General features: G+C 48.0%; 3 protein-coding genes and 1 long non-coding RNA gene across 7 annotated transcripts in view; 3 read left to right on the top strand and 1 right to left on the bottom strand.

The window, feature by feature from the left end:
* Positions 1 to 33: 33 nt before the first annotated feature.
* Rps28 (ribosomal protein S28) lies at positions 34 to 1519 on the bottom strand. The gene is made up of 4 exons (XM_048430075.3): positions 1375 to 1519; positions 1236 to 1283; positions 198 to 339; positions 34 to 108 (listed from the first exon to the last, which is right to left on the bottom strand). Exons 1-3 carry the CDS (start codon positions 1411 to 1413, stop codon positions 217 to 219), a joined length of 210 nt encoding a protein of 69 aa, XP_048286032.1. The 5' UTR covers positions 1414 to 1519; the 3' UTR covers positions 34 to 108; positions 198 to 216.
* On the top strand, positions 1486 to 12725 carry Ndufa7 (NADH:ubiquinone oxidoreductase subunit A7). Its single transcript, XM_048430074.3, has 4 exons — positions 1486 to 1621; positions 2761 to 2810; positions 6725 to 6874; positions 12514 to 12725. The coding sequence occupies exons 1-4, from the start codon at positions 1571 to 1573 to the stop codon at positions 12602 to 12604; spliced, it is 342 nt and encodes a 113-aa protein (XP_048286031.3). The 5' UTR covers positions 1486 to 1570; the 3' UTR covers positions 12605 to 12725.
* Positions 12726 to 15649: 2924 nt separating this feature from the next.
* Positions 15650 to 20992, top strand: Cd320 (CD320 molecule). The gene is made up of 5 exons (XM_048430093.3): positions 15650 to 15832; positions 18443 to 18568; positions 19727 to 19960; positions 20240 to 20401; positions 20532 to 20992. The coding sequence occupies exons 1-5, from the start codon at positions 15706 to 15708 to the stop codon at positions 20672 to 20674; spliced, it is 792 nt and encodes a 263-aa protein (XP_048286050.3). The 5' UTR covers positions 15650 to 15705; the 3' UTR covers positions 20675 to 20992.
* A 3450-nt stretch (positions 20993 to 24442) lies between these two features.
* The window catches only part of LOC125397642 (uncharacterized), a 79035-nt gene continuing 78332 nt past the window's right edge, over positions 24443 to 25145 (top strand). For 2 of the 4 annotated variants that reach the window (XR_015738642.1, XR_015738643.1), the window contains exon 1: positions 24444 to 24672. This is a non-coding gene — a long non-coding RNA (uncharacterized LOC125397642). Of the gene's footprint in view, positions 24673 to 25145 lie in introns of all 4 variants that reach the window. The other 2 variants (XR_015738644.1, XR_015738641.1) reach the window with 2 other exon arrangements.

Raw genomic sequence — 25145 nt, 5'->3', positions numbered from 1 at the left:
TAAACAAAAAACCCCTAAGTGGACAACCCAGACAAGAGTTAAAACAATACAAATGCTTTATTTAATAGTCGCAGGTCATCATGGGCCAAGTGGTGGATACTCAGGACCCTGTAAACAGACCCAAACATTAGACAGAGAACCTTTCCTGACACCTTCTAGCAAGTAGCAGTCATTCCCAAGGGTTGCCGTGTACCCACCAGCAGGAAAGCAGGAAGGTCAACGTAATCTCCGAGCCTCCCTTTCTGACTCCAATAGGGTGAGCACGTCTCCCTCTCGAACGGGACCTTTGACGTTTCGGATGATGGAGCGGCTGGTGTCATCCATAAATTCCACACGTACCTATGGACCCATTAGAAGAGTTAGGTGCTGCTACTTACTAGTGGGGTAGAAAGGTGATAAGGACCCAGAGGACGTGTAGAGCCAGAGCTTGGGATAGGCGAGATGGTTCAGCAGTCCCCAGCACCCACACAGCTGACTAATGGTCTATTTAACTCCAGATCCAGGGTAGTTTGACCCGCCCATCCCTGAATACTCGATCAAGTGGTACAGACACATAAAGTGGAAACACATCCCCCACTACCAAGAACCTGGGACAGTTGCTGAGTTAACACAGCCCCTCCCCACCTCCAGTGTTTAGGATTATGTCTTTGGGCCTGCCACTCAGACTATGTCAGGCTGGCCCAGAAATAGATACCTCAGCCTCTTCAGGAAGCTACGATGGGAATCCCGGATATAAATCAATCTTTTTTCCCCTAGGAGAGTAGTCAAGGCATCTCTAGCCCAGGACGGCCTCTCTACCATTTCTGGTTTATGTGGTGCAGGGGACCCAAGCCTTCCTTGCACGCTAGCCAAGTGCTCTACCAATCGTGCCCCAGCTTTTTGGGGGACTAGATCTCACCTATTCTGTAGCCTAAGCCTGCCTGGAACTCCTAGGGATCTTCCTGTCTTAATACCTCTGGAATTACTGGCATGGGTTATCGCTCGTTTTTAGTACGGGTGCAGTACTCAGTCTGTGGGTATTGCGTATGTTAAGCAAGTCTACTACTGAGACAATAGTTCCTGCTCACTCCATCTCTTTAAAAATAAAACCTTCAGAGACAGTCTCACTAGCGTGCCCAGGTTGGCTACTAAGCCCTATCCTCAATGATCCTAGAAGGTCTCCAAGTCCAGCAGTAAACTGAGTATTGAGGTGGGTTCCGACCCCAGGAAGTTGCCGGGTGTCCCCATGCGCTCACCTGCGTGCACTGTCCCTGCGAACCGGTCCTGCCCAGCACTTTGGTTACCTGCAGGAAATCAGAGCCAGTTAGACCGACAGACCTAGCTTTCTTCCGTCTCCTTTATCCAGGCTTCTAAACACCCGCAGTCACCTCTTACCCTAGCGAGCTTGATGGGCTGCACGCGACTCGTGTCCATGATGGCGGCGAGCAGGCGGAGAGAGGTCACGTGAACAGGGGAGCGATTTTATAACACGCTCTTGACCACGCCCCACTCCCGCTCTCGCGAGACCGCACGCGCTACCCAGCAGTCCTGGGGCAGTGTCGTCACCAGCGTCCTTCGGAGCGGAAAGAACATGGCGTCCGCTACTCGCACCATCCAGAAGCTGCGGAACTGGGCGTCTGGGGTGCGTGTTCCTGTCCGATTGGGGCCGGAAAGGATTTGGGTTCTGTGTTCCCCCGAGTCCTCTCCTGTTCCACATCTCCTTAGTTCTGTGGGGGGAGTCCGGGACTCAAGGTCCTGTTACTGGGATTCCCTTGTCCCCATACCTTGGCTCTAGATCGCCCGGCTTTAGCTTCCTGCTGCCCCTCCATTTCCGCCCGTTTCTCCCTGCCTCACTTGTCTCCCACGAACCACTCAGTCCCGGAGTTTTCTCGTCCCCGTATCATTGCTTTTGAATCTTGTGGCCGTAGCTTTTTCTTATTTTGAAAAGTCGAGGACGAGTTTATAGTTTCGGAAGAAAACGAAAAGGTCAGGGAAGCAGTAGATTTCGGCAGCTCCTGGGAGACAGGAGATTGGAGGTGGACAAAAGGCGGGGAGGTAGCTACGCCTTTTACGTTAGGGTCCAAGAAAGGAGGCATATTCCGCACTGCAGGTCAGCAAGCGACTATTTAGGTGTGTGGCTCTTCAGAGAAAGTGAGAATTCCCATAATGTTAGGGGGAACATGTTTACTATATTGACCCATATATAAAATAGATAAAAGGAGAAGGAAAAGGCTTTTTTTGTTGTTGTTTGTTTTTGTTGGGTTTCTTTTGAGACAGGGTTTCTCTAGCGTTGAAGCCTGTCCTGAAACTAGGTCTTGTCGAACAGGCTGACCTCGAACTCACAGATGCACCTAACTCTGCCTCCCGAGTGCTGGAATTAAAGGCGTGCGCCACCGCCTAGCAAGAAGGAGGCTTTTTCTTCCTTCCTTCCTTCCTTCCTTCCTTCCTTCCTTCCTTCCTTCCTTCCTTCCTTCCTTCTTTCTTTCTCTCTTTCTCTCTCTCGCTCTCTCTCTCTCTTTCTTTCAGACAGTGTTTCTCTGCAGTGCAGTTTTGGAGCCTTTCCTGGAACTAGCTCTTGTATACCAGGCTGGTCTCAAAAGGAGAAGGCATTTAAAGTATTATCTTGGAAAGATTCGGAAACTTAGCAGTAAAGTTCTGTAAGCCACTGCCCCAGCTTTCTTTTCATCTTCAGGGCCTGTATCCATACCCTGACTGGCCACCCCTGTTCACTACCCCAATCCTGGGCTTCCCAGCAGTCTGACTTCTCTCCTTTTCCCACAGCAAGACCTGCAGGCGAAGCTGCAGTTGCGCTACCAGGAGATCGCCAAGCGGTGAGCAGGCCCTGCTTGCTGCCAGCCTCACCCCCTCATCATGTCACCAAACCTAAATCTGAGGCTGGTCGTGGTGGTCCAACCTTAAACTCAGCACTCAGGAGACAGAGGCAGGCTGATTACTGTGAATTCAAGGCCTCCTAGATTTACTTGGTGAGTTCCAGGCCAGCCAGGGCTACATAGTGAGACCCTGTCTGGAAAACAAACAAGTGAAAAAACCTCAAATTTATTATTCTGAACTTTCCTTGGAGCATTGGGCAGAGATCCTTCTTGCCATGCTGTGGAAGCAGAAGTTTACTTCACTGGGTTGCCTTGAAAATAGTTAGGAGATAGATTACGTTATTTGTTGTTATCTTGGGCAGATTTGCAATCTTCATTGTGACCCTACACTTAAAGTGCTATATTCTCAAGCATTTGAGGAGAAAATGAGACCCGGGTAGGCTGTCATTGCTTTAAGTTACTTAGAGACCAGTCTTGGTTTTTGAACACATTTATATTGATGAGTCTTTGCGTGTCCTCAGACTTTGGGATGCCAGTGTAAACAAGAAAGTTCTTGGTTTGTGAGGCTGGTGGCACTCAGCCTGGTCTCAGAGTTGTCACGTAGCCCAGAGTGTGCCCTACACTCACGATCCTGCTTCTGTCTCAAGTGCGGGCGTTTCAGGCATGTACCACCACACCAGTGTGACGTGGGCTGGGGACAACTTCATGCATGCCAAACGCTTGACCAACTGGACTACCGCTTAAATTCCTTTCCTTGCCTTTTTTCCTTAAAAATAGTTTAGATTTATTTTTATATGTGTGTATGTATGTATGTGTGCTTAAGTGTTGTGCCTGCTTGAGTTTATGTGTATCATGTGTGCCTGGTACCTGTGGGGTTCAGAAGAAAGCAGGAGATCTTTTGGAACAGAGAGATGGTCGTGAGCTGCCTCGGGGAATCAAATCCTGGTTTTCTGCAAGAGCAGCGGTGCTCTACCCAATGAGCCATCTCAGTAGTCTCCTACCTTTATTTCTTATGGGGCTGTTGTCTGGGAGGGAGAAATATTGCAGGGAAGTAAATACAGGATACACAGTATTTTTTATTGATTAATTAATTTGTATTTTAATTGAGACAGGTCTTAGCCTGAGCTGGTCTCTAACTCTGATCTCCTGCCTGCCACATGCTGGGTTCACTGGGTTTGTGTGACTACGCCTGTCCAGAGGCAGGGTCTTACACTGTAGTCCTGGTTGGCTTGGAACACAGGCTCGGTGATGATGGTTCAGCAGGTACCAGGATTACAGGCCAGGAACTAACAGCGTCTCTAGGATAAGGGCGCCCTCTAGTGATTCATTTGGGTTTTGGCTTTAGACAACTGGTTCTTTTTACTTTGCTGTATACAGATGATGAAAGCTATCAGGCAAATTATAAATTTCACATATTGCTTGTCCTTTTAGAATTTTAAAATTGTCATTTTTTTTCTTTTAAAATTACTGCATTTATTTTGTGTGTAAGTCAGAGGAAAAGTGTGTGGTGTTTTTTTTTTGTTGTTGTTGTTGTTGTTGTTGTTGACAGGGTTTCTCTGCAGCTTTGGAGCCTGCCCTGGAGCTCGCTCTGTAGACCAGGCTGGCCTCGAATTTAGGTAGTCAGGCTTGGCCATTGCTTTATTTTTCTTTAAAATTTTTTTTTAAAGTATTATTTTGTGTGTGGGTGTTTTATGTGTATGTATGGCTGTGAACCACATGCATGCAATATCTTGGAAGCTAGAAGGCGTTGAGATCCCCTGGAACTGGAGTTGTGAACAGTTGTGAGCCACTGTGTGGGTGCTAGGAATTGAACCGTGGACTTCTACAAGGACAAGTGCTAACCACTGTGCATCTCTCCAACCCCCATTGTTCTCTTTAGAAGACAGGCATTAGGATGTAGCTTAGACTGTCCAGGAGCTGATTTGGCTAGGCTACTCTTGAGCTCTGGACCTTCCTCCTATTTTGGTCTTTTGAGTACTGAGATTACAGTGGTACATCCAATGTTCAGCTATATTTCTCATTTTATCTTACATTTTTTATTTTAATTTTAAGAATATTTTTGGCTGGACAGTGGTGACACACACCTTTAATTCCATCACTCAGGAGGCAGAGACAGGCAGATCTCCTGCGTTTGAGTTCAGCCTGGTCTACATAGTGAGTTCCAGGACAGCTAGGACTGTTACATAGAGAAACCCTGCCTTGAGAAACAAAAACAAAAAAATAGCAACAACAACAAAAAGTTTTGTTTTTGTGGCAGGGTTTCTATGTGTAGCCCTGGGTATCCTGGAACTTGCTTTGTAAACTAGTATGGTCTTGAAGTCAGAGATTTGCCTTACTCTGCCTCCCAAGTACTGGGATAATAGGCATACACTACCATGTCCGGCTAATCTTAGGAAATTTTTTAAAATTATTTTTTATTTTATGTGTATTGCCTGCATGTGTATACGATTTTGGATTTGTAGACAGTTGTGAGCTGCCATGTGGGTGCTGGGAATTGAACCCAGGACCTTTGGAAGAGCAGTCAGTGCTCTTAACCATTGAGCCATCTCTCCAACCCCTAATCTTAGGAAATTTTAAGCTAGATATAGTGATGTAGGCCTTTAATCCTAGGACTGAAGTGCAGATGAAGGTGGATCTCACAATTTGAGGCCAGCGGTCTTGGTCTACATAGAATTCCAGGACAGCCAGAGACTCTGTCTCAAACAAACAAACAAAAACAACAAAAACAACAATTTTTAAAAAGGTTTTATTTTATGTGTTGTTGTCCGGACATGTGTAAGGGGAAGTGCCTGTGTGCGTGCAGAGGCCAGGAGAAGGCACTGGGCTCCTGGGTTTGGAGTCACAGGCATTTGTGGGATGCTCTGCTTGTTATGTGTGTGCTGGGGTCTGCACTCTGTTCCTTATGATTGTATAGCAGTCTCCTCACCGCTGAGCCACTCTGTAGCCCTTGTATTTTGTATTTTTGAAACAGTCTCATGAAGCCCATGCTGACTTGGAACTCATGTTGTGTAGAATTACCTTTAACTGATTCTCTTGCTTCCAACTCTCAAGTACACTGACATGTTTCTTATTTAAAAAATAAAATGGCTTTCAAATTTTTAAGAGCTTAAAATTGCCAGGTAAAAATGCTGTTTGACAATATGGCCAAATAAATTAAACTCAAAGCTCTTTATGATCACCACTCTTGGTCCCAAGAAATTCCTCTCTTGTTTGAAGCTCTGTGATTCCTTTCAAGGCTTTAGCTTTCTTGTGAGCCCAGGGTTTAACCCAGGCCGGACTGAGCTTTGTCCCATGTAACCCTCCACCTCCCTCTGCGGGGAGTGTTGGCAGCAGACTACACAGTGGCAGGAAGTGCAGAGACTTGGACAGGTTCCCAGGGCAAGGTGTTCTTTGAGCAGTAAGCCTTTATCCCAGCAGGACTCTTCAAAGGGTTCCTGAGATAACAGGAAACTTACAAGGTCTATAACCTGGTCTTTGGGTATTGGGAGCTCAGGGAAGTCACTTCAATCGGGTATTCTGGGACTGTGGCTCAGTGTTATGAATTGTAATTGCTGGAAAGGGGGGTTACTCTCTTCTGATTTCCCGAGCACCTTTAGGTGGAGGAAAGGTCGCTACTAATCTTAGCTTTGTGTTGAGGTTAGGGGCATGTCTAGGACTCTGTCTTGGGAATGTCAGTAAGGGCCCTTTATAGAGACTTAGGGCTGGAGCACACTTCCTCAGCCTGGCTTAGAAGATTTTTCATATAGTTCCTGCCATTTGCTTTCTGGTCCCAGACCAAGCATATGATGTGATAGTGTACCAAGACATGCTTCTGGCCTGCAACCTTCTTTGTAGCTCCTGATTGATCTTGTAAATGAGCTATGGCAGTGAGAGCAACTGAAGGTTTGTTTCAATGCCAGCTTCTTTTTCCTCAGGACCCAGCCACCTCCTAAGCTCCCTGTGGGCCCCAGTCACAAGCTGTCTAACAATTACTACTGCACTCGTGATGGCCGGCGGGAAGTTGTGCCTCCCTCAGTCATCATGTCTTCACAGAAGGCTCTGGTGTCGGGCAAGACAGCTGAGAGGTAAGGACCCTCAACGTTCCCTTCTGCCACTACCCTTTCTTCCCCTGCCGGCGGAAAGGAGCTTTCCACAAACCCATTTTACACCTAGGTGTGGTCGGACAGGCCTGTGACCTCTGTATTCAGGAGACTGGCAAGAAAATCAGGAGTTCAGACCAGGGCTGAGAATACAGCTCACTTAGTAAGCTACTTGCCTTGTAAGTACTGAACCTGAGTTTGATCCCCAGAACTCACATTAAAATGTCAGACCTGGTAGTATGCATGTAATCCCAGTGTTGGGGAGGTGAAGACAGGAAGTTTACAAATTCCAGGTCAGTCTGGGTGTTATAGTTAGGGGCAGGTAAGATGTCTGAGTGAGTAAGATACTTGCTGCCAAACTTGATGACTTGAGATTGATCCTCAGGATCCGTGTGCTGGAAGCAGAAACTTGGTGCCTGCAAATTGTCTTCTGACTTGTACACATGTGCGCTGGCATGCCCCCAGCCCCAATAAATTAATCCAAAAATAATGATGATTAAAAAAACCTCAAAGGAACCCAAGAGAAAAAAAAACCCAACTATTTGGACCCTGTCTTCAGGTATCTTTTATTAAACGAGAATGACAGTGGTATTACATGAGGTTCATGGGAAGCCGTAGTCTGGAATGAGTTTCTGCGCTAGATCCAGCAGGCCAAGGCAGAACAGACATTTATGTGAAGCTTAGTTGTTTAACCAGCCTTCTGAGAAACCAGGTGAAAGATCACAGCCAGTTCCCTGGCAAACCAGTTTTAGCTGCCACGATAAAGAAGTCCCTTCTGGTTTAGCCTTTGTAAGGAAGGTGACTTGGAATGGACCAGTCTTTTTGTTTGGCTTCTGCTTCCTTTATCCCTTTCCTGTCTATGAAGCCAGCCTCTTCTGCTCTGTTTATCAATTTTTGTTTTGTTTTATAGAATGAGGCATGGGAGCTGACGATATTGCAGCATTTGAGAGTGCTTGTTGATCTTGAAGAGGACATAGGTAGAGTTCCCATAGCTCTACCTTTCCTTAGAAAGCTCATAGCTTTCCATAGCTTTCCATAGCAGCTCATAACTTTCCTTAACTCCGGTGTCAGGGTATCTGGTGCCCTGTTCTGGCTCTCCAGGTACCAACCATGCAAGTGGTACACATATATACACATACACATGTAGGAAAATTACCCATGCACGTAGATAGAGGCCGTGGACCACATCTTGCATCCCAGTGCTCAGCAGGCAGAGCTGGAGGACGGCTGCGAGCTGGAGGCCAGCCTGGGGTACGTTTGTGTTCTAGACCATCCAGGACTACATAGTAAGACCCTGTCTCAAACAAGCAAGCAAGCAAACAGACCAGCAGACCCAACAAAAAAAGGGCTGGAGACATGGTTTAGTAGTTAGGATTTTATAATACTCTTGCAGAGGAACAGATAGAGAGTTCTGTTCTCTGCAGCCGTGTAGATGGCTTACAACCTGTAACTCCAGTTTCAGGGGATTCAGTGCCCTCTACTGGATTCCATAAGTATATGTACTGACCTGCACCCCTCCCCACACTCCTAAAATGTTATTTTTTTAAAAAAGATGCTGAGCCCAGTTGCGGCGGTGCACGCCTTTAATCCCAGCACTCGAGAGGCAGAGGCAGGAGGCCAGCCTGGTCTACAGAGCTAGTTTCAGAACAGGCTCCAAAGCTACAGAGAAACCTGTCTGGAAAAACAAAAATGACAACAAAAAAAGGTGGTGAGGTAATGACTCAATTGGTAAAGTTCTTGCAGAACCTGGGTTTGATCCCCAGAATCGATGGGGAAAAAGACGATGATTATAAGATGTACATTTGTAATCTCAGCACTGTGGTGGCAGAAATAGGTAGACTCCTGGGTCTGCTGGCCATTGTGCCAAGGAGAGTTCCAGACCAAACAAGGGAAAGGTGGATGCTGCTTGAGGAATGACACTTGAGATTTTCCTCTGGTTTCCACATGCATGTGTGCGTGCCTGCGCGCGCCTGTGCACACACACACACACACACACACACACACACACATTGACACAGCCACACACAGAAACATGCACATACAAAATGAGATACTGATTCTGAGATCACAAAAGTTGATTAAAGATAGAATATGTGCATTATACCTTGTCTCTTGACCATAGCCTTTCCTTAATGAGCTGATGAATTAGATTTCATGCCTTACTTGATTCCTAATAACACTTGCAGAACTGAGAAATAATGCCAGCAAGGTCAACAGCCTAGTTCATACATACACTGTGAGGTCCTAGGGTACTCCCCAGCCTTTTCTCTTTATTTAAGATTTTTTTGCCTGTTGTGGTGGAGGCAGAGACAGACAGATCTCTTGAGTTTCAGGCCAGTCTGGTCTAGAGGGCAAATTCCAGAACAGCCAGGCCTGTACAGAAAAGCCCTGTCTCAAAATAAACAAAAATATTGAGATTACTTTATAAAAAAGCTATTTACTTTTATGTGTATGGATATTTTGTCTGCAAATAGGTCTTTGCATCACGTGCATGTCTGGCAACTTTAGAGGCCAAAAGAGGGGATCTGTTCCCCTGGAACTGGAATGGAATTACAGTCAGTTGTAAGCTGCCATGTGAATGGTGAAAACCAAACCCGGGTCTTCTGGAAGAACAGCCCATGCTTCAGCCTCAAGACTTATTTTTATTATTTTTAATTACATGTATGTAGTTCTGTGCATGTGAGTGCATATGCCCCAGAGACATCAGATCTCCCTGTAGAGTTTCAGGTTCTTATGAGCCACCTGTTATGTGTGTTGGGAACTGAACTTGAGTTCTCTCTGTAAGGATAGTAATCTGTATTACTGCTGAGCCATCTCTCCAGCCCTACATTAAAAAAAGAAAAAAAAAGTTTGCTGGTTATGGTGGTGCACACTTTTAATCCCAGTACTTGGGAAGCAGAGGCAGACAGAAATCTGTGAGTTCCAGGCCAGTCTGGTCTACAGAGCGAGTTCCAGGACAGACAGAGCCACACAGAGAAACCCTGTCTCAAAATCAAACAAAAAAGTTTACTTAGTGTGTGGTGCATGTATGTGTATGAGGGGGGAGAAGAGAGGAGACAGCAATAGAGCGAATGGGTGCATTCATTACAGAGTGTGTGGAAGGAAGTCAGAGCAGTTTTTGGGAGTTGGTTCTCCTTTTACTTTGTTTAGGCAAGGTTTTGTTGTTTCTCCTGCTTGCTGTGTGTGCTGTGCTGTGCACGGCTAGCTGACCCGTGAGCTGGCTCTGCCTCCCATCTCTCTGTAGGAGTGCTGGGGTTACAGATGCACACCACCATGTACATTTTTATGTGGGTCCTAGGGATCAGTTTGTCAGCCTTACACAGCAAGCCCTTTTACCCACTAAGCCATCTCCTCAGCTATCAGCCTCTTTTTTATTTTACTTTTTGAGACAGAGTTTCTTGTAGTCCAGGTTGCCTTTCTATTTACTATGTATCTGAGAACATGAAATCATAATTTCCCTACCTCCAACTCCTAAGTGCTAACAGGGCCATGCTTTCACTCTTGGTTTATATGATACTGGATAAACACTGTCGTTGTCCAGTCCACGAGGCTGGATGTCTCAACTGGTCTTCAGAATGGATCAGAATCCTGAAGTAGGCTCTAACACCAGATTTGCTAATGAGAGAGCAAGCAGGTGGAGAGAGAGCTTCCTTCTTCCTTATCCTTATATAAATTACCAGCCAAAGGTATGTTCCAGATTAAAGGTGAATTGTTCCATCTCCAAAGATCTGCATTAAAAGTTTATCTTCCCACCTCAAAGATCCAGGTTATAAGTGGGTCTTCTGTCTTCAAATGATTTAACTAAGAAAAATTCCTCACAGGTGTACCCAGTCATTTGGATTTTAGTTAATTCCAGATATAGTCAAGTTGATAAAAATTGCCATCATAGCATGAGTCTCCATGCCCAGCCTTGTGTTTATATTTTTAAGAGCTAGATAATAGTAATTATACATTGCTATTTTGCCTTGACTGTCCTTGAACTCTTGGACTCAAGAGATCTAGTTGCTTGCTTTAGACTCATTTTAAGTAACTGGTACTATAGGTTCATGCCACTTAAGCATTTCCCTCGCTCCGATATTTTTAGGTAGGTCTCTATGTAGCCCAGTCTGGTTTTAAGTATTAGGGCTGTCTGTTTACATTTCATACTCTGCTCCACGCTCAAGGACTGGCCTTGTGTCACTAGTACTGTGCCTCTGTGGTCAGAACAGTGGACAAGCATTCCGCAGTGAATGAACATGAGGACATGACTGCTCCTACGTATGGTTGAGGGGGAGGTTTTTATTGTCGATATGTAGATTCAGCCAGAGGCCTCTGGGAAGGTACAGAACTAGAGTAGACTGAGCCATGAGAGGAGAGAGAGAGGAGAAAAAAAGGGACCAGGAGAGGGAGGAGAACCCAGAGAGTGGAGCCAAAAGAGTGCTTGGCAGAAATTACGGAGTCATATAGGAAAGGAAAGGTGGGAGAAAGGAAGTGAAGCTCGGGCTGGAGAGGTTTAGGGTAGAGATGCTGAGAGGAGGCCAGGGAGCCTGGCTCCAACATGGGCTATGTTACTAGGAACCTCAGCTATTCATCCTATGTTTCTTTGGGACCTAACACACAGCCTTCTGCTCTTTAGTCTGTCCACACTGGGGTACAAGTAGGGAGGGAGATTTGAGGTATTCAAGACTGGGTTCTGGGCTGGCAGTCAGGGTAGGCTGACTGATGCTTCTTTACATGGCCCCTGCCAGCTCCCAGCTGGCATCTGAGGGATTTCATTGGGGGAGGGCAAGGTTGGGCATTCTTTGCGCTCTGGGCTCCATGTCCAGAAAGCTCAGTCGGTGTGTTAGTACCGGGGTGGGCGTGACCACCTTTACAAAGAGACTTACGGGGTAGAAAGAGCACAATCAGACAGTGCAGAGTGGAATACTCAGTTCTGTATGGGACTCAGGGAACTGTGCAGCAGGGAAGGCTGAAAGACTGAGAGCCAGTGGCCATGCAGGACACCAAAGAAACCGTGCTTAATAGACATAGCAGGGCTGACATACATATGACCTCACGGAGACTGGCAGCACGTGGCCTGCACAGGTTAAAACCAGAGGAGGTCCCAGGATGAGATGGGAAATGGACACAGCCTCCATTCTTAACCTAGAACTTGTCTCCAGTTGACAACTGCTTGCAAAGAAGAAATCAGTTTTCTCCAGTGGAGTCTCACTGGGTGTACAGACCACACTTACGGGTGGTCCCCATACACAGCCGGAGACGGCAGACACAGAACAAACTTAGTGGTATTTTTGGAGATTGTTTCAATACTTCGGGAATTTTTTTTTTTTGCTTATATATTATGGTTTTTGATTTTGTGTTTTATGTGTGTTTGTGTGTGTACCTGTGTACATGTGTTTTTCTTTTCCTTCCTTCCTTTCCTTCCTTTCATTGTTTTTCTTTATTTGCCAGCTTGTTTTATAAAGAGAAGGAAGGCATGATGGGGGAGGTGGAGAGAACCTGGGAGGAGATGAGAGAGGAAGCTGTTGTATATTGTATAGAAAAAATACATTTTCAATAAAAAAATTAAGAAAAAACCCAACAAATAAACAAAAAATATTCTTTGCAGACCCAGCTCTAACTGGAGTTTTGTTTTTTTCTTAAAGCCCAACTGTGGCAGCCACTGAGAAGAAGGCAGTGACACCCGCTCCTCCAATGAAGAGGTGGGAGCTGTCCAAGGACCAGCCATACCTGTGACACTGCCCAAGGCTACGTTGTCTGGTCCCCCAGGCCATCCGACTGCTTTTCCTCCTTGGATTTCCTCTGGAAAGAGTGTGACCTAATTTATAACAAATACATAGAGCTCACATTGTTTCCACTCTGCCTTTTCTTAGTGTTTATTGATTTGATCTGTTGTTACTGTCTGTGTAGGGTGTGTGAACACATGCCAGCAGCCTGTGTGGAGGTGGGAGGACAGCTTTGGGAATTGGTTTCTTTCTACTTTGTTGAGTCAGGGTTTTGTTTTTACCATGCTGTGTTCTTCAGGCTAGCTGGCCCCAGAGTTTCTGGGCAGTGCTGCTGTCTGTTGCTCCCACCCTGCTGTGGGAGCGGTGGGGTTACAGACTTGAGCTACTGCATGTCTTTTTTGGGTTCTGGGGGTGGAACTCAGGTGTCAGCCTTTTGAAGCTAGCACTTTTACCTGTGAGCCATCGTGCAGCCTACCTTTTTTAAGATGAGGTCTTAGTGGGTGTTATTGGTCTATGCCTATAATCTTTGTACTCAGTAAGCTAGTAGATGAATATCATTGTTGTCCTGTGGAATGACCCTGTAACTCTTAAGTAGGTCTGTAGATCCTGAAGATAGAGCTATGGAAATGTGTGAATAAAACACTTAATTGAGTGTGATGGTGCGTGAACCTAACCCCAGTACTTAGGAGGCTGAGGTAAGAGGATTGCCAGTTTGAGGCTAGCTTGGGTTATAGGTTGGGAACCTGTCTCAGACTGACAGACAGATAGTGTCACCACAAGAGAGGGGATGATAGAGTGTTGAAACTGGAGCCCTATGGCAGCTGAGAGCAAGGGGAGAGAGGTCACAGCCCTGACCAGGTGTCAGTGTAGCTGCAGGCTTCATTGTGGGTGTGGGAAAAGGACAAGCTAGATTCAGAAAGAAGATGAAAAGGGAGAGCGACAGTGGTCACAATGTCAGACCCCCCCCCCCCCCCCCCCCCCGCCCCTCTCTCTTTGTTTTTCAAGACAGTTTCCCTGCATTGCCCTGGAACTCATTAACTTTTTTTTTTTTTTTTTTTTTTTTTTTTTTTTTTTTTGAGACAGGGTCTCATGTAGCCCAAGCTGGCCTCAAGTTCTCTGTATTTGAGGATAGCCTTGGGACTTTAGAGCCTCCTGCCTCTGCCCCTTCAGTGCTAAGATTACTAGTGTGTGCCCTCACCCCTGGTTTATAGGATGCTGGGAAGGGAGGCAGGAGGTTGGTGTATGCTTGCCACATACTCTGTCACTGAGCTCCTTCTTTAGTCCCCACTTGGAACTTACCAAGTATCCCAGGTTGACTTTGAAGTTACTGATGTTCTGCCTTAGTCTTTGCTCTGAGGCTATAGGAGTTCCCGTATGGCCTCACCTCTTCATCTCTGTTTCTGCTGGTCCTTGAGTGGTTCTGGGAGGTTATCTTGGAGAGACTAAGCACTCTGTTAGGCTCATTGAGAACTGGCCGTGAACTCTAGGCAGTTTGCAAGTACATTGCGTTGTTCTGTGCAAATCCAGGATCTGCCCACAGCCCCAGATGCCTCACATGATGCTCCCCTCCTTTTCCTGGGCTGCCCTATTTATCTTCTTTGTATCCTACATCGGAACACCATTGCATATTATTTCCTCTTCCTGCAGAAATTGGTGAGACAGGGCACACCAAAAGCAGTTATTTATTTATTTTTTTTTTATTTTTGAGACAGGGTTTCTCTGTAGTTTTTGGTGCCTGTCCTGGAACTAGCTCTTGTAGACCAGGCTGGCCTCGAACTCACAGAGATCCGCCTGCCTCTGCCTCCCGAGTGCTGGGATTGAAGGCGTGCGCCACCACCGCCCAGCCCAAAAGCAATTATAACCTCTTATGTTATACAGTGGTGAGACAGGCTATCCATCTGCAAATAGAACCTTTGTGTGAAAGTCTGGACTTGAAGGCTACGTTGCCCACTGAGGGACAGAGACTTGTCCCCAGCCCTGCTGGGAGGTAGTGTCACAGATTCTGAAGGTAGAACTGTGGGAGACATAAAGTGAAGAAGAAAAAATTAAACTGCGTGTGGCTGTACAATACACATGGGACCCATGACTATTCCAGATACTTAGAAGGCCAAGGCAGGAGGCTCGCCAGTTTCAGGCCAGCCTGCATTATTCATTGAGAACCTATCAGACCAACAGAACACTACCACCACAGAAGCCATACTGGATAACAGACAATGCACCCGCTGTATGCAAGTGGGATGAGAAAACCCTCTATCCATCCCCTACTGCCCAAGGACGAGGATGGCAGAAAAGTGTCTCTTAAGTCTGAAAACTGGAGGTAATAATTGAGGTTGGGATGGAATGAATCCAAGTGGATGGGACAGCTCAGGGTGGAAGCCAGTAACTACGTTCATTGTTCATTCCATCATTCCTTTACTGCATGTGCCAGACATCAAGGGCACACCAGTCGGCAAGCCCACATTCTGAACTACCTGCAGCTGGCGTTCTAGTGGGTAATTAGACAATAAAGCGAAATAAAGTAAATTATAAAATCCAGAGGTGGCACCGAAGCAACTGGAGGAGGGCCCTGCTGGGGAGTGTCCACAGGGTGTGGCTGCCATGTTCATTAGGACCATTGGGCAGTTAAATTTGCAGTAGTTTGCGTGTGAAGTTTAGGTCAAAATTGATAAGTTCATTTACGACTCTGGAAATTCATTATTCCAAGTTGATGAGGTTATTCTTTTCTTAGTCCTGGGGATTAAACCTAGAGCCTACCGATTACTTAGGCAAGTGCTCTACCAGTCAACTATTCCCCGGTTTCTGACCTGCTTTGAGTGATTTTTATTCCAAGATAGGGTCTCCTTTAATTGCCTAGGTTGGCATTATTTTGTGATCCTCTTCCTTAGCCTGTAGAGTAGCTGGGAGTACAGATCCAGGTGTCCAAACCCATCAGACTGCTGCTGGGAAAAAGGAAGAACTTCTTGGTTACTTTGTATTGTGGTACTTACGGTTCCGGCGCGTAGGTGCCACGCCCCCCCCCCCCCCCCGCCTTTATGTGCGCGTGCGCAAGAGTCAGAGCTCATCCCTCAGACTGCGTGCGGCCGTTGCTGGAGCAGTACGGCTAGCGGTTGGATGGCGCGGGCTGGAGTGGGGCGGGCAGCGGCCCTGGGCCTGGCGCTGCGGCTACTGCTGGGTCTTGGACTAGGCCTAGAGGCCGTCCCGGCCCCGGCCCCGGCCCCGACCCAGGTCCAAGTCTCGGGTGAGTGACCCCAGTCCCTTCACCGCTTTCGCCCCGCCCCCGCGCGCTGGCATCGCCTCACTATTGGCTGTACCGCTCATCCGTCTCACACTCCTCCAGCACGCGGGATTGGATTTAGCGTGGGGAGAACCAGCCCTGATGTGTCTGCACAGGGGACCTCCACGTGGGTGTCTCCTGTCTTCTGCTATTCCGTGCCCAGCGTCCCCCTTCTCCCCTCTCTGACCCCATGTCACCTCCAAGTCGTCCTTCAGCCCGGCTTGGGCTGAAAGACTTAGGTTTCTGATTTTGTTTGACCTCTTACCACGCAGGGCTGGTCACCTGGCGCCTTCCTGCAGCAGGCATGCCTTCGTGAAGCGCTCGACCCTGAGCCTCAAGTTCTGTGGCTGTTCTTTGAGCATCCAGAGCTTCTGTTTCTCCTTCAATTTCTGCCTCAGAATAGAAGAAAGGGTCCTGGAGTGTATTTTATTGTGGTCCCCAAACGTGGTCAGGCAACTGGTCTGGGCTGGAACAGGATGTTCCGGCTATAGGACCCAGAAAAACAGGTCTTACTGTTTCAAGTGTAGTTTTCTTTAGGTTTTTATTATGTTGTTTTTTTTTTTTTTTGAGACAAAGTCCCACTTTGTAGCTCTGGCTGACCTGGAACTCACCATGTAGACCAGAGAGCCACTTGACTCTGCCTCCAGAGTGCTGGGATTAAAAGCAGGCATTGGCTGTCACTTTTGAGACAGGGTGTCACTGTGTAACAGAAGCTGGACTGCAGCCTGGGCCTCCTGCCTTAGTCTCTCCAGCACAAAGATTATAGGTGTGGGCCACTTCATCTGGCAGAGCTTTATGGGTCTATAAAGGACCACCCCTCCTCTCACTTTTGGCTGTTCTGTATCTCAAGCAGTCCTCTTGTCCCAGCTTCTCAAGAGCAGGGGTTACAGGTGAGCACCATTATGCCTGGCCTTAGTGTTCCCCTTTCACAGATGAGGAAACAGACTGGGAGGAAAAATCATGGATCATCCCGATTCTTGTCTGATAAATCGCCCACTCCAAGGAAACCCAGAAAGCCAGGGAGAGGAGGTCTGACCTGTCAGGACTGTGAGTTGTTAGGTATGGAGAGAATGCTATGCCTGAGGCAGGAAAGGAAGGTGGCCACCAGTGCTTGCCTCAGTTCTTGAGCCCCATGGTGTGTGGTGTGCGAGGGTAATCATATTTGACTGCAGGGAAAGGACGGGAGGGGTCTTGGAAGCCCCAGCCCTGTGTATGAGGTGGGAAGCTCTGAAAGGCCCCTTCTTCCTTTCTTCCTTTCTGCTGGTTCAAGTACCAGGTACCTTCACTGCCTGCCCCTCTAGATCAGCAAACAGCCCTAACCTCCTGTTCAGAGTCCAGGGAAGGCTTATAGTTCATCTCAACTCTTTGTGGACCCTCACATGACCTATTGTCCACACACTGTCAGGCGCTGGCCTGGGTAGGATCATGAGGCCATGTCTCTGACCTAGTCAACAGGAGGATGGATGTTAGTAGTTAGGGGCTTTTGTTATTTGTGGGAGGCAGAGCTTCCTGAGGTGCATGAGACACTGCCCAAGATGTGAACAGACACCTGAAGGCTTCAGGAGAATCACAGGTGTAGAGATGGAGGTCAGGAGCGGCTGGGATATAGCTCAGTGGTAGAATGTTTGCTGGCATGCAAAAAGGTCTTGATATTAATACAGAGTGGAAGAAGGGGACGAAAGAGCCGTTAGGCTGAGGCAGACACATGCAAAGGCCCCGTGATGAATTAGCCAAGTCTCTTAGATGAACTGAGGAGGAGGCCAGGATGGAGAGGGAGTGTGAAGAAGGAAGGGATTTAGATATGGTTGTGAGAGGGCCAGGGTGCCAGGGGTGCTGGGTGATAAGAGTGGGCCCTCGAGAGTACTCCGATGTTCTGTCCTAGTGAAGATCAGGTACTAGGGGTTCAGTTTAGCAGTGACATGTTTGGGTCACATAGTGTTTTAACCTGGGAAGAACTTAGGAGATGAGGCAACAGGACTTGGTGACTAGGCATGTTGTCTTGTTTTAAGGCAGGATCTTCCTGTGTGACCCTGGCTATCCTCGAACTCAGGATCCTCCTGTGTCCAAACTCCTGAGTGCTGAGATTACAGGCATACACTTCCATACCCGGCTCTTGAGCAGGTGTTCTACCCAGGGTCTCAGTCTCCCCTTTGCTAAGCAGGCGGGTTAGAACAGGTCCCACTGATCTGAATCCTGAGTCTCTTGTAGAGCATGTTGGGGAACGGCTCCTCTCTCACCTGTTTAAACATGAGTTTGGAGATCTCCTGTGTAGACTGGTCATTTGGAACCTAGCAAAGTCTCAAGGGTCAGTGAGACCAGGGTTTGAGTCCTGACTTGTCACCAGCTCTGTGTACTCATAGACGTTAGACAGACTGGAGGCTGCAGCACTGTCTACCTAGCAGCATGTGTGAACTTCCAGGGTCCAAACACCGTGTACACAGTGCTCTGCAGAGGTTGACTGCCAATATAATTTCTGAACTCTGGGACATGGCTTGTCTCCAGCTGACTGCAGCTCATATCCGTTCTCTCGGAGGGTGTTCGAGATTTGGAATCCCATTTATCTTCATCTCTCAGGCCCCAGAGCTGACTCGTGCCCGACAGACAACTTCCAGTGTATTACCAGTGGCTACTGTGTGCCCCTCACCTGGCGCTGCGATGGGGACCCAGACTGCTCTGATGGCAGTGATGAGGAGGAGTGTAGTAAGTGCCTTCCTTGGAAAGGGGTTTCAGAATGAAAGTTTGGGCTGGTGCCACTTATGGGGGTAGGGTTTATGAAACGGCTATGGTTATAGGACTGGGTGAATGGGACTGATCAAGCAGGGCAAAGTGGAGTCTACAGGTCTAGACTGTTGGGCTTTCCTTTAATCCCAGCACTCTGGAGGCAGAGGCAGGTAGATGTCTGTAAGTTTGAGGTCAGCTGTTGTTCAGAAAGTTCCAAGACAACCAGAGCTACTTAGTGAGACCTTGTCTGAAATTAAAAATGAAAACAACAACAACAACTATAAAAGAGCTGGGGTTTAAGGCGAGCGTGGAGGGAGATTGAGCAAAGAAGGGCGGAAACTGTAGGAAGACTAGATACTGCAAGGTGGGGTTGATGAGAGCAGCGGGTAGAGACTTTACATAGGGCACAGGATCAGCTGTTTATTTAGTGTGTGTCTGGCACATGTGTGTGCAGGTGTGTTTGCCAGTGTGTTGTGTGTGTGGAGGCCAGAGGTTGACATTGGGTGTCTTCCTCTGTTGCTCTCCATCTTACTCTTTGAGACCATCTTTTACTAAAATTGGGACTTCTAGTTTCAGCTGGACTGACTGGCTCGAGTACCCAGGATCCACCTGTCTCTGCCCTCTTTGCATTGTGATTAGGGATGGACCCTGATGGGTGCTGGGGTTAAACTTAGCCCACATGCTTATGCAGCGAGCATTTACCCCGAGTTATATACTCAGCCCTGGGGAAACGTTATTTTATTTTATATCTCCCTGGCTGGTCTGAAATTCTTTATGTAGACTAGGCTGGCATCAAACTCCTAAGAGATCCACCTGCTCTACCTCCTGAGCGCTGGGATTAAAGTGATGAGACACCACTCCCAGCTCAGTCAGCGTCTTTTAGAAGCTGAGATTTAGAATGAATTGTGCAACTGAAGTACTAGGCTTCCTTTGTTGTTGTTGTTGTGTGTGTAACAGGGTTTCTCTACATAGTCCTGATTGTCCTAGAATTCACTAGGTAGATTAGACTAGCCTTAGACTCAGAGACTCACCCTCCTCTGCCTCCTGTGTTCTGGGACTAAGGGTATGTGCCACCATGCCTGTTAAACTGGGCTTTCTTGCATGGATGTTTAGAACCTGATTGACTATATGTTTCAGGGATTGAGCCCTGTGCTCAGAAAGGGCAGTGCCAACCACTGGCTGCCCGTCCTTGCTCCTGTGATGACATTAGTGGTTGCCCTGCTGACTCTGACAAGAATCTTCTCAACTGCAGCCTCCAGCCCTGTCAGGAGGGCAAGCTGCGTTGCATTCTGGGTGATGTCTGTATCCCACACACATGGCGCTGTGATGGCCACCCAGACTGTCCTGACTCCAGTGATGAGCTCAGCTGTGGTATGTGCCCTGGGTCTCGGTGTATCTGTGTGGGTGGGGAGGGCTGGCAGTGACTGAAGGACATTTAGTGCCTTCGCCTGTGTGACTAGGCTGAGGATGTGCACACATGCATCCTCCCAGGACCTCATGCTTGTGGTGGAGGACAAGACATGAGGAGTAGTGCTTCCCTCCCAGCTCCACTCAGTCTTCTATCAGGATGAGTTCTAAGAGTTGGCACCCGGAACCCTTATGCACCCCACCGCTAAGCCTCTCAGCTGCTGATGCCTGGGCGTATTGCAGACACCAACACAGAAACTGTCAGGATCTCCCAGGAGGATAACACCACAGCTACCAGGACTCCTGTGACCCTGGAGAACGAGACCTCTCTCAGGAATGCAACAGTTGCCTCTGCTGGGGACCCTTCCCGAAACCCAAATGCCTATGGGGTTATTGCAGCTGCTGGTAAGATAGGCCTTCCCACGTGAGGAGCTTGGGATGATTGGAGGGGGCACACAGTAGACTGCCCACGGATTAGCGTTGATAGCTTCTTCCCTCCTTGCCCCACCTCTGACCATCTCTCTGTCCCCCACAGGGGTGTTGAGTGCCGTCCTGGTTTCTGCCACCCTCCTCATATTGTTACGACTCCGAGGTCAGGGTTACCTGTCCCCGCCAGGGCTGTTGGTGGCTGTGAAGGAGTCTCTGCTGCTGTCAGAAAGGAAAACCTCACTGATCTGAGGACACGTGGTCACCACCTGGCCCTGAGTGCAGTCAGACTGGGGGCAAAGCCACAGTGGAATACACAGACAGCTGCTGGCTTCTCGAGACCTGGGCTCTTTTGGCCACAGAGAACTTTGATTTTAAGCTCCTACAGACATGATTCTAGAGACTTGGGGTCCTCAGGTATTCCCGTTGTGTGTGGGTAGCTTGGATGGAGAATTGCCATAGCCAGGACTGAGGGCCGGCCCCAGGATGCTCCCAAGAAGTGGGGCCACCCTGGCTTAGACACTCCTGCTGCTCACATTGATGGGTGGTGATTAAAGTTTTTTCCTTCTATGCTTGCCTCTAGCCTCTTTTTCCCTTGGCCTGGGGTCTCTTCGGGATCTCCTTTTACTAAGAGGGGGCCTTCAGCCAAGAGAACATGGGGCTGTGTTCTAGACATGTCCTCTACTACCCTGCCTCCTGCGTAAGGTGGAGCTGGGTGTTGAGGAGAAGAAGAGGAGAGCCGAGGTATTCTCTCCTCATTGGGGATTCCTCTGTCATGGTTGCCTCTCCTGTGATGTGGAAGCTGGGCAATCCTGGTTTAAACTTGGCTATTCCCTGGTTTTGCATGACCACATCCGAGCACTTGGGAAGGGGAGGTAGGAGAATTAGATGTAAAATAGGCTTGATGGTCCATACCTGTAATCCTAGCTCTGGGGAGGTTAAGGTGTACAGGTGTGGAGTTCAAGGAATGTCTGGGCTACACAGGGAGGCTTTGTTTCCTCTCTTCCCCAGATTCCAGATGCTTGTGCATGAACAAACAGAAAAAAAGAAATGGAATTAACATGCAACCTGACTTCTGAATAACAAAGCATAACTCTTCTCAGACTCTTAGCTCTGACATTCCTAGTGAAATGGTGGGGACTGTTGGAGTCCACCCACTGGCAGAGGAGGTACCTCTCTGGTATATTTGGTGGCTCTTATTAACCTGAGGTCTCATGATGAGTAAGCAGGAGGACCTGAGTTCAGATCCCCAATACCTTTGTAGAAAGCTGGGTTTGCCTGTAATCTTACTGCTGAAGGTGGGTATGAAGCTAGGAGGATGCCAGAGACTTGCTGGCCAGACAGTTCACCCTGAGAGCTTGAGTTCAGTGAGAAACCCTGTTTGAAAGATAAGGGGAGGGGCTTGGGATCTGCCTCAGTGTTTAAAGCACTTGTTGCACAAGTGTGGAAACATAGTTTGGATCCCCAAATCATATAAATGATGGGTGAGTGTTGCCCTGTCTGTAATTTTAGCCTCAAGAGGCTGGGGCAGGATCCCCAGAGCAAGCAGGCTAGTAGATCCTGCCTCATTGAATATGATAGAAGAATTATCCAGGATGATTCCTGTCATCAACCTCAGATGTCCACATGCACACGCATGCATAAATGTGCATGTGTACTCCCCAGTGTGTGCCCACACACAGGCATACATGCACACTCCTCCATTCACAAACTCTTAAACCTCAGGCTTCAGTATACATGTGTATACATTTATACTTGCACATATGTGCCTGCACATACAACTATACTCACTGCCTCTGTCCCTCCGTCCCTCTCTCTCTGTCCCTCTTGAGTTACCACCCAGCCCAGCACAAGCATACAAATCTCAGTGAAAAGAACTCCTGGAGCTCTGGTGCCTGGGTGCAGAGGGAGGGAGTGGGAGTGAGTGTGAGTGGGAGTGTGCACCAGGAAGGCTGGAGGTAGGAAGGTGCAGAGGGAGGGAGTGTGCACCAGGAAGGCTGGAGGTAGGAAGGTGCAGAGGGAGGGAGTGTGAGTGTGCACCAGGAAGGCTGGAGGTAGGAAGGTGCAGAGGGAGGGAGTGCGAGTGTGCACCAGGAAGGCTGGAGGTAGGAAGGTGCAGAGGGAGGGAGTGCGAGTGTGCACCAGGAAGGCTGGAGGTAGGAAGGTGCAGAGGGAGTGCGAGTGTGCACCAGGAAGGCTGGAGGTAGGAAGGTGCAGAGGGAGGGAGTGTGAGTGTGCACCAGGAAGACTGGAGGTAGGAAGGTGCAGAGGGAGGGAGTGTGCACCAGGAAGGCTGGAGGTAGGAAGGTGCAGAGGGAGGGAGTGTGAGTGTGCACCAGGAAGGCTGAAGGTAGAAACTGCTCTGGTTCTGAGACTCTGCTCTCCTGGTCCTTTACAGGGGAAGGAGGAGGAAGCAGAGTCTAGATCTGGGTAGAGGGTTGGGACTGTGTGTTTGAAAGAGCAGATGATGCTTCAGCCAGGATGGGGTGCATTGACTGATGGTAGAGCCTCTTGGAGGGAGGTGGGGAGAGCTTTCTTTGGCCCTGTAGACTAACACTTGAGTCCCCCAGTTTTACCAACTGAGTGTTGCAGAGAGAGAGAGGGAGAGAGAGAGAGAGAAGGCCCTTTCTAGCTGGGAGAAAAGCAATTCTGTAAGTTCAGGTTTCAGGAAGGAATAATTTGAACTTCAGGCCAGCTTTGGACCACATAGTGAGATCCTATTATCACCCATCTGTCTGTCTATCTCTATCTGAAATTTAAAAAAAAAGATTATTTTTTACTTTTAGGCTAGTTAAGGGAGAAAGAATTTCTTTTTACCTTTAGCTATGCTCTGTACCTGTCAGCCACAGGTCACAGTTGGCCAGCATGGTGTCAGGGACCATGCAGGGCTATACAGTACCCTATTACCTGTGCAGACATCTGGGATCTCGAATTATCTAGAGTATCTGGGTTCTCATTGAAGCAAACCACCTGGTACTTGGTGGTTCCAAACAACCTGCTATGGTATTCATATATTTCATTTGAATAGAGTGTCACTGTGTAGTAGAGGCTAACCTTAAATTCCTGACCGATCTGGCTCACTTTCCCCAGTGTTAGGGTTACGACTGTGATCCATCACATCTGGTGTTCTGACTCACTGTGGTTTTGCAATATGTGATTGTTCCAGGTGATCTCAACTGCCATCCTCTGGGGCTAGGCTGGCTTTGTGTCCCCATGTGGGGATATCTTTTATCTGTATGTGAGAGTTGGGCCCCTTCATGTGCCTACTGAACTGAACTGTTAAGACCTTGTGTGTCAGAAGATGTAAAACAGAGGCTGTCCAGTTAGGATGTCTCACTTTGTCACAGGGTATCTTGTAATCCATGCTGGTCTTGAACACTGAACTATTGTTTATGCTTGCCTCCCTTTCCCCCGTGCTGGGATTATAGACATGTACTACCATTCCTTGATTTTTATTGCGGATGGAACCTAAGGCTTTGTGTATGCCAAGTATATGCATTGCTCATTCTTGTAATGCGGGTATTATAAATGGTGAGATTACAAGAGTGAGTTGAGGCAGAGGAATTACCTCAGGTTCCAATACAGATTACATTTTGTTTATGCAGACACTCTCCTAGAGCTACGTCTCTAGCCACATTTCCCCCCCTTTACTCTGACTGTTGTACTTAGGGGAAGGGGTGGCCCTACTTTGATACATGGGAAGGGTTTCTAGGCAACTGGAGTGCCATTCCCACCCCAGCCATAGACTTGGACATGGGGTGGGAACCTTCAGGGATGTTGTATAGACCATGCAGATGCTGATGTCTGTGTGGGCACTGCTTTGGGCATGTGGTCAGTGAAGGCTTAGTACACCTAAGTGGTGTCAGGGTAGCCAGGAAGTGCCAGGGCCTTGTGTGGGAAGATGGTGAGGCTGGGGGGGCGCAGGGAGGGCTGTTGAGTATCCTTGTCCAATCCTGACCACTTTTTCCTTCTCTCTGACAAAGAGGAAAGTTCACATAACTAAAAATTAACCACTAACTATCTCAAAGCTCACAGTCCAGTGGCCTTTGGCGTAGTCACAGTGTTGTGTGGTCTAGTTCTGAGAGACTTTCATCACCCCGAGGAAACCCCAATCCCATGGGACTTGGTGGTACATTCTCGTAGATCCCAGCAATGGGGAAGATGAGGCTGGAGAATCACAGCTATGAATTTAGCCTGGGGTTTATCTCATGTCTCCTCAACAACACAACAGCCGCCACCACCACCAAAGTGTAAGTTAAGAAATCCTGTACCGGCTTTTTGGGATCCTAGTCTGTTTGGATGCTCACCTTCCCTAGACCTGGAGGGAGGGGGGAAGGAACTTGAACTTCCCACAGGGCAGGAAAACCTGACTGCTCTTAGGACTGGAGAGGAAGGAGGAGAGGGAGTGGGGGGAGTGGTAGGGTATTGGGAGGAGGGGAGGAGGTGGAAATTTTTATAAATAAATAAATAAACAAGTAAATAAAAAAATGTTTCCAAACAAACAAACAAACAAAAAGAAATCCTGTACCCATTGGCAGTTTCTCCCCACTCCTCCCGTCCTCCCCCAAGCAGCAGCTAATCACGTTCTGTCTCCATGGATCTCCCTGATCTAGAGTTTTCACACAAATACGTGAGCCAGTTGCCCCACTTGCCCCAGGTGTTTCTCTACCTATGCCTTCCTTACGTTTATTTATTGTGCGCTTGGGTGTGTGTGAGTGTGTTT

This window comes from Myodes glareolus, chromosome 8 (genome assembly GCF_982192425.1).
Source record: "Myodes glareolus chromosome 8, mMyoGla1.1, whole genome shotgun sequence".
Classification (NCBI taxonomy): Eukaryota; Metazoa; Chordata; class Mammalia; order Rodentia; family Cricetidae; genus Myodes; species Myodes glareolus.
This window is presented reverse-complemented; position numbering and strand designations above follow the sequence as displayed.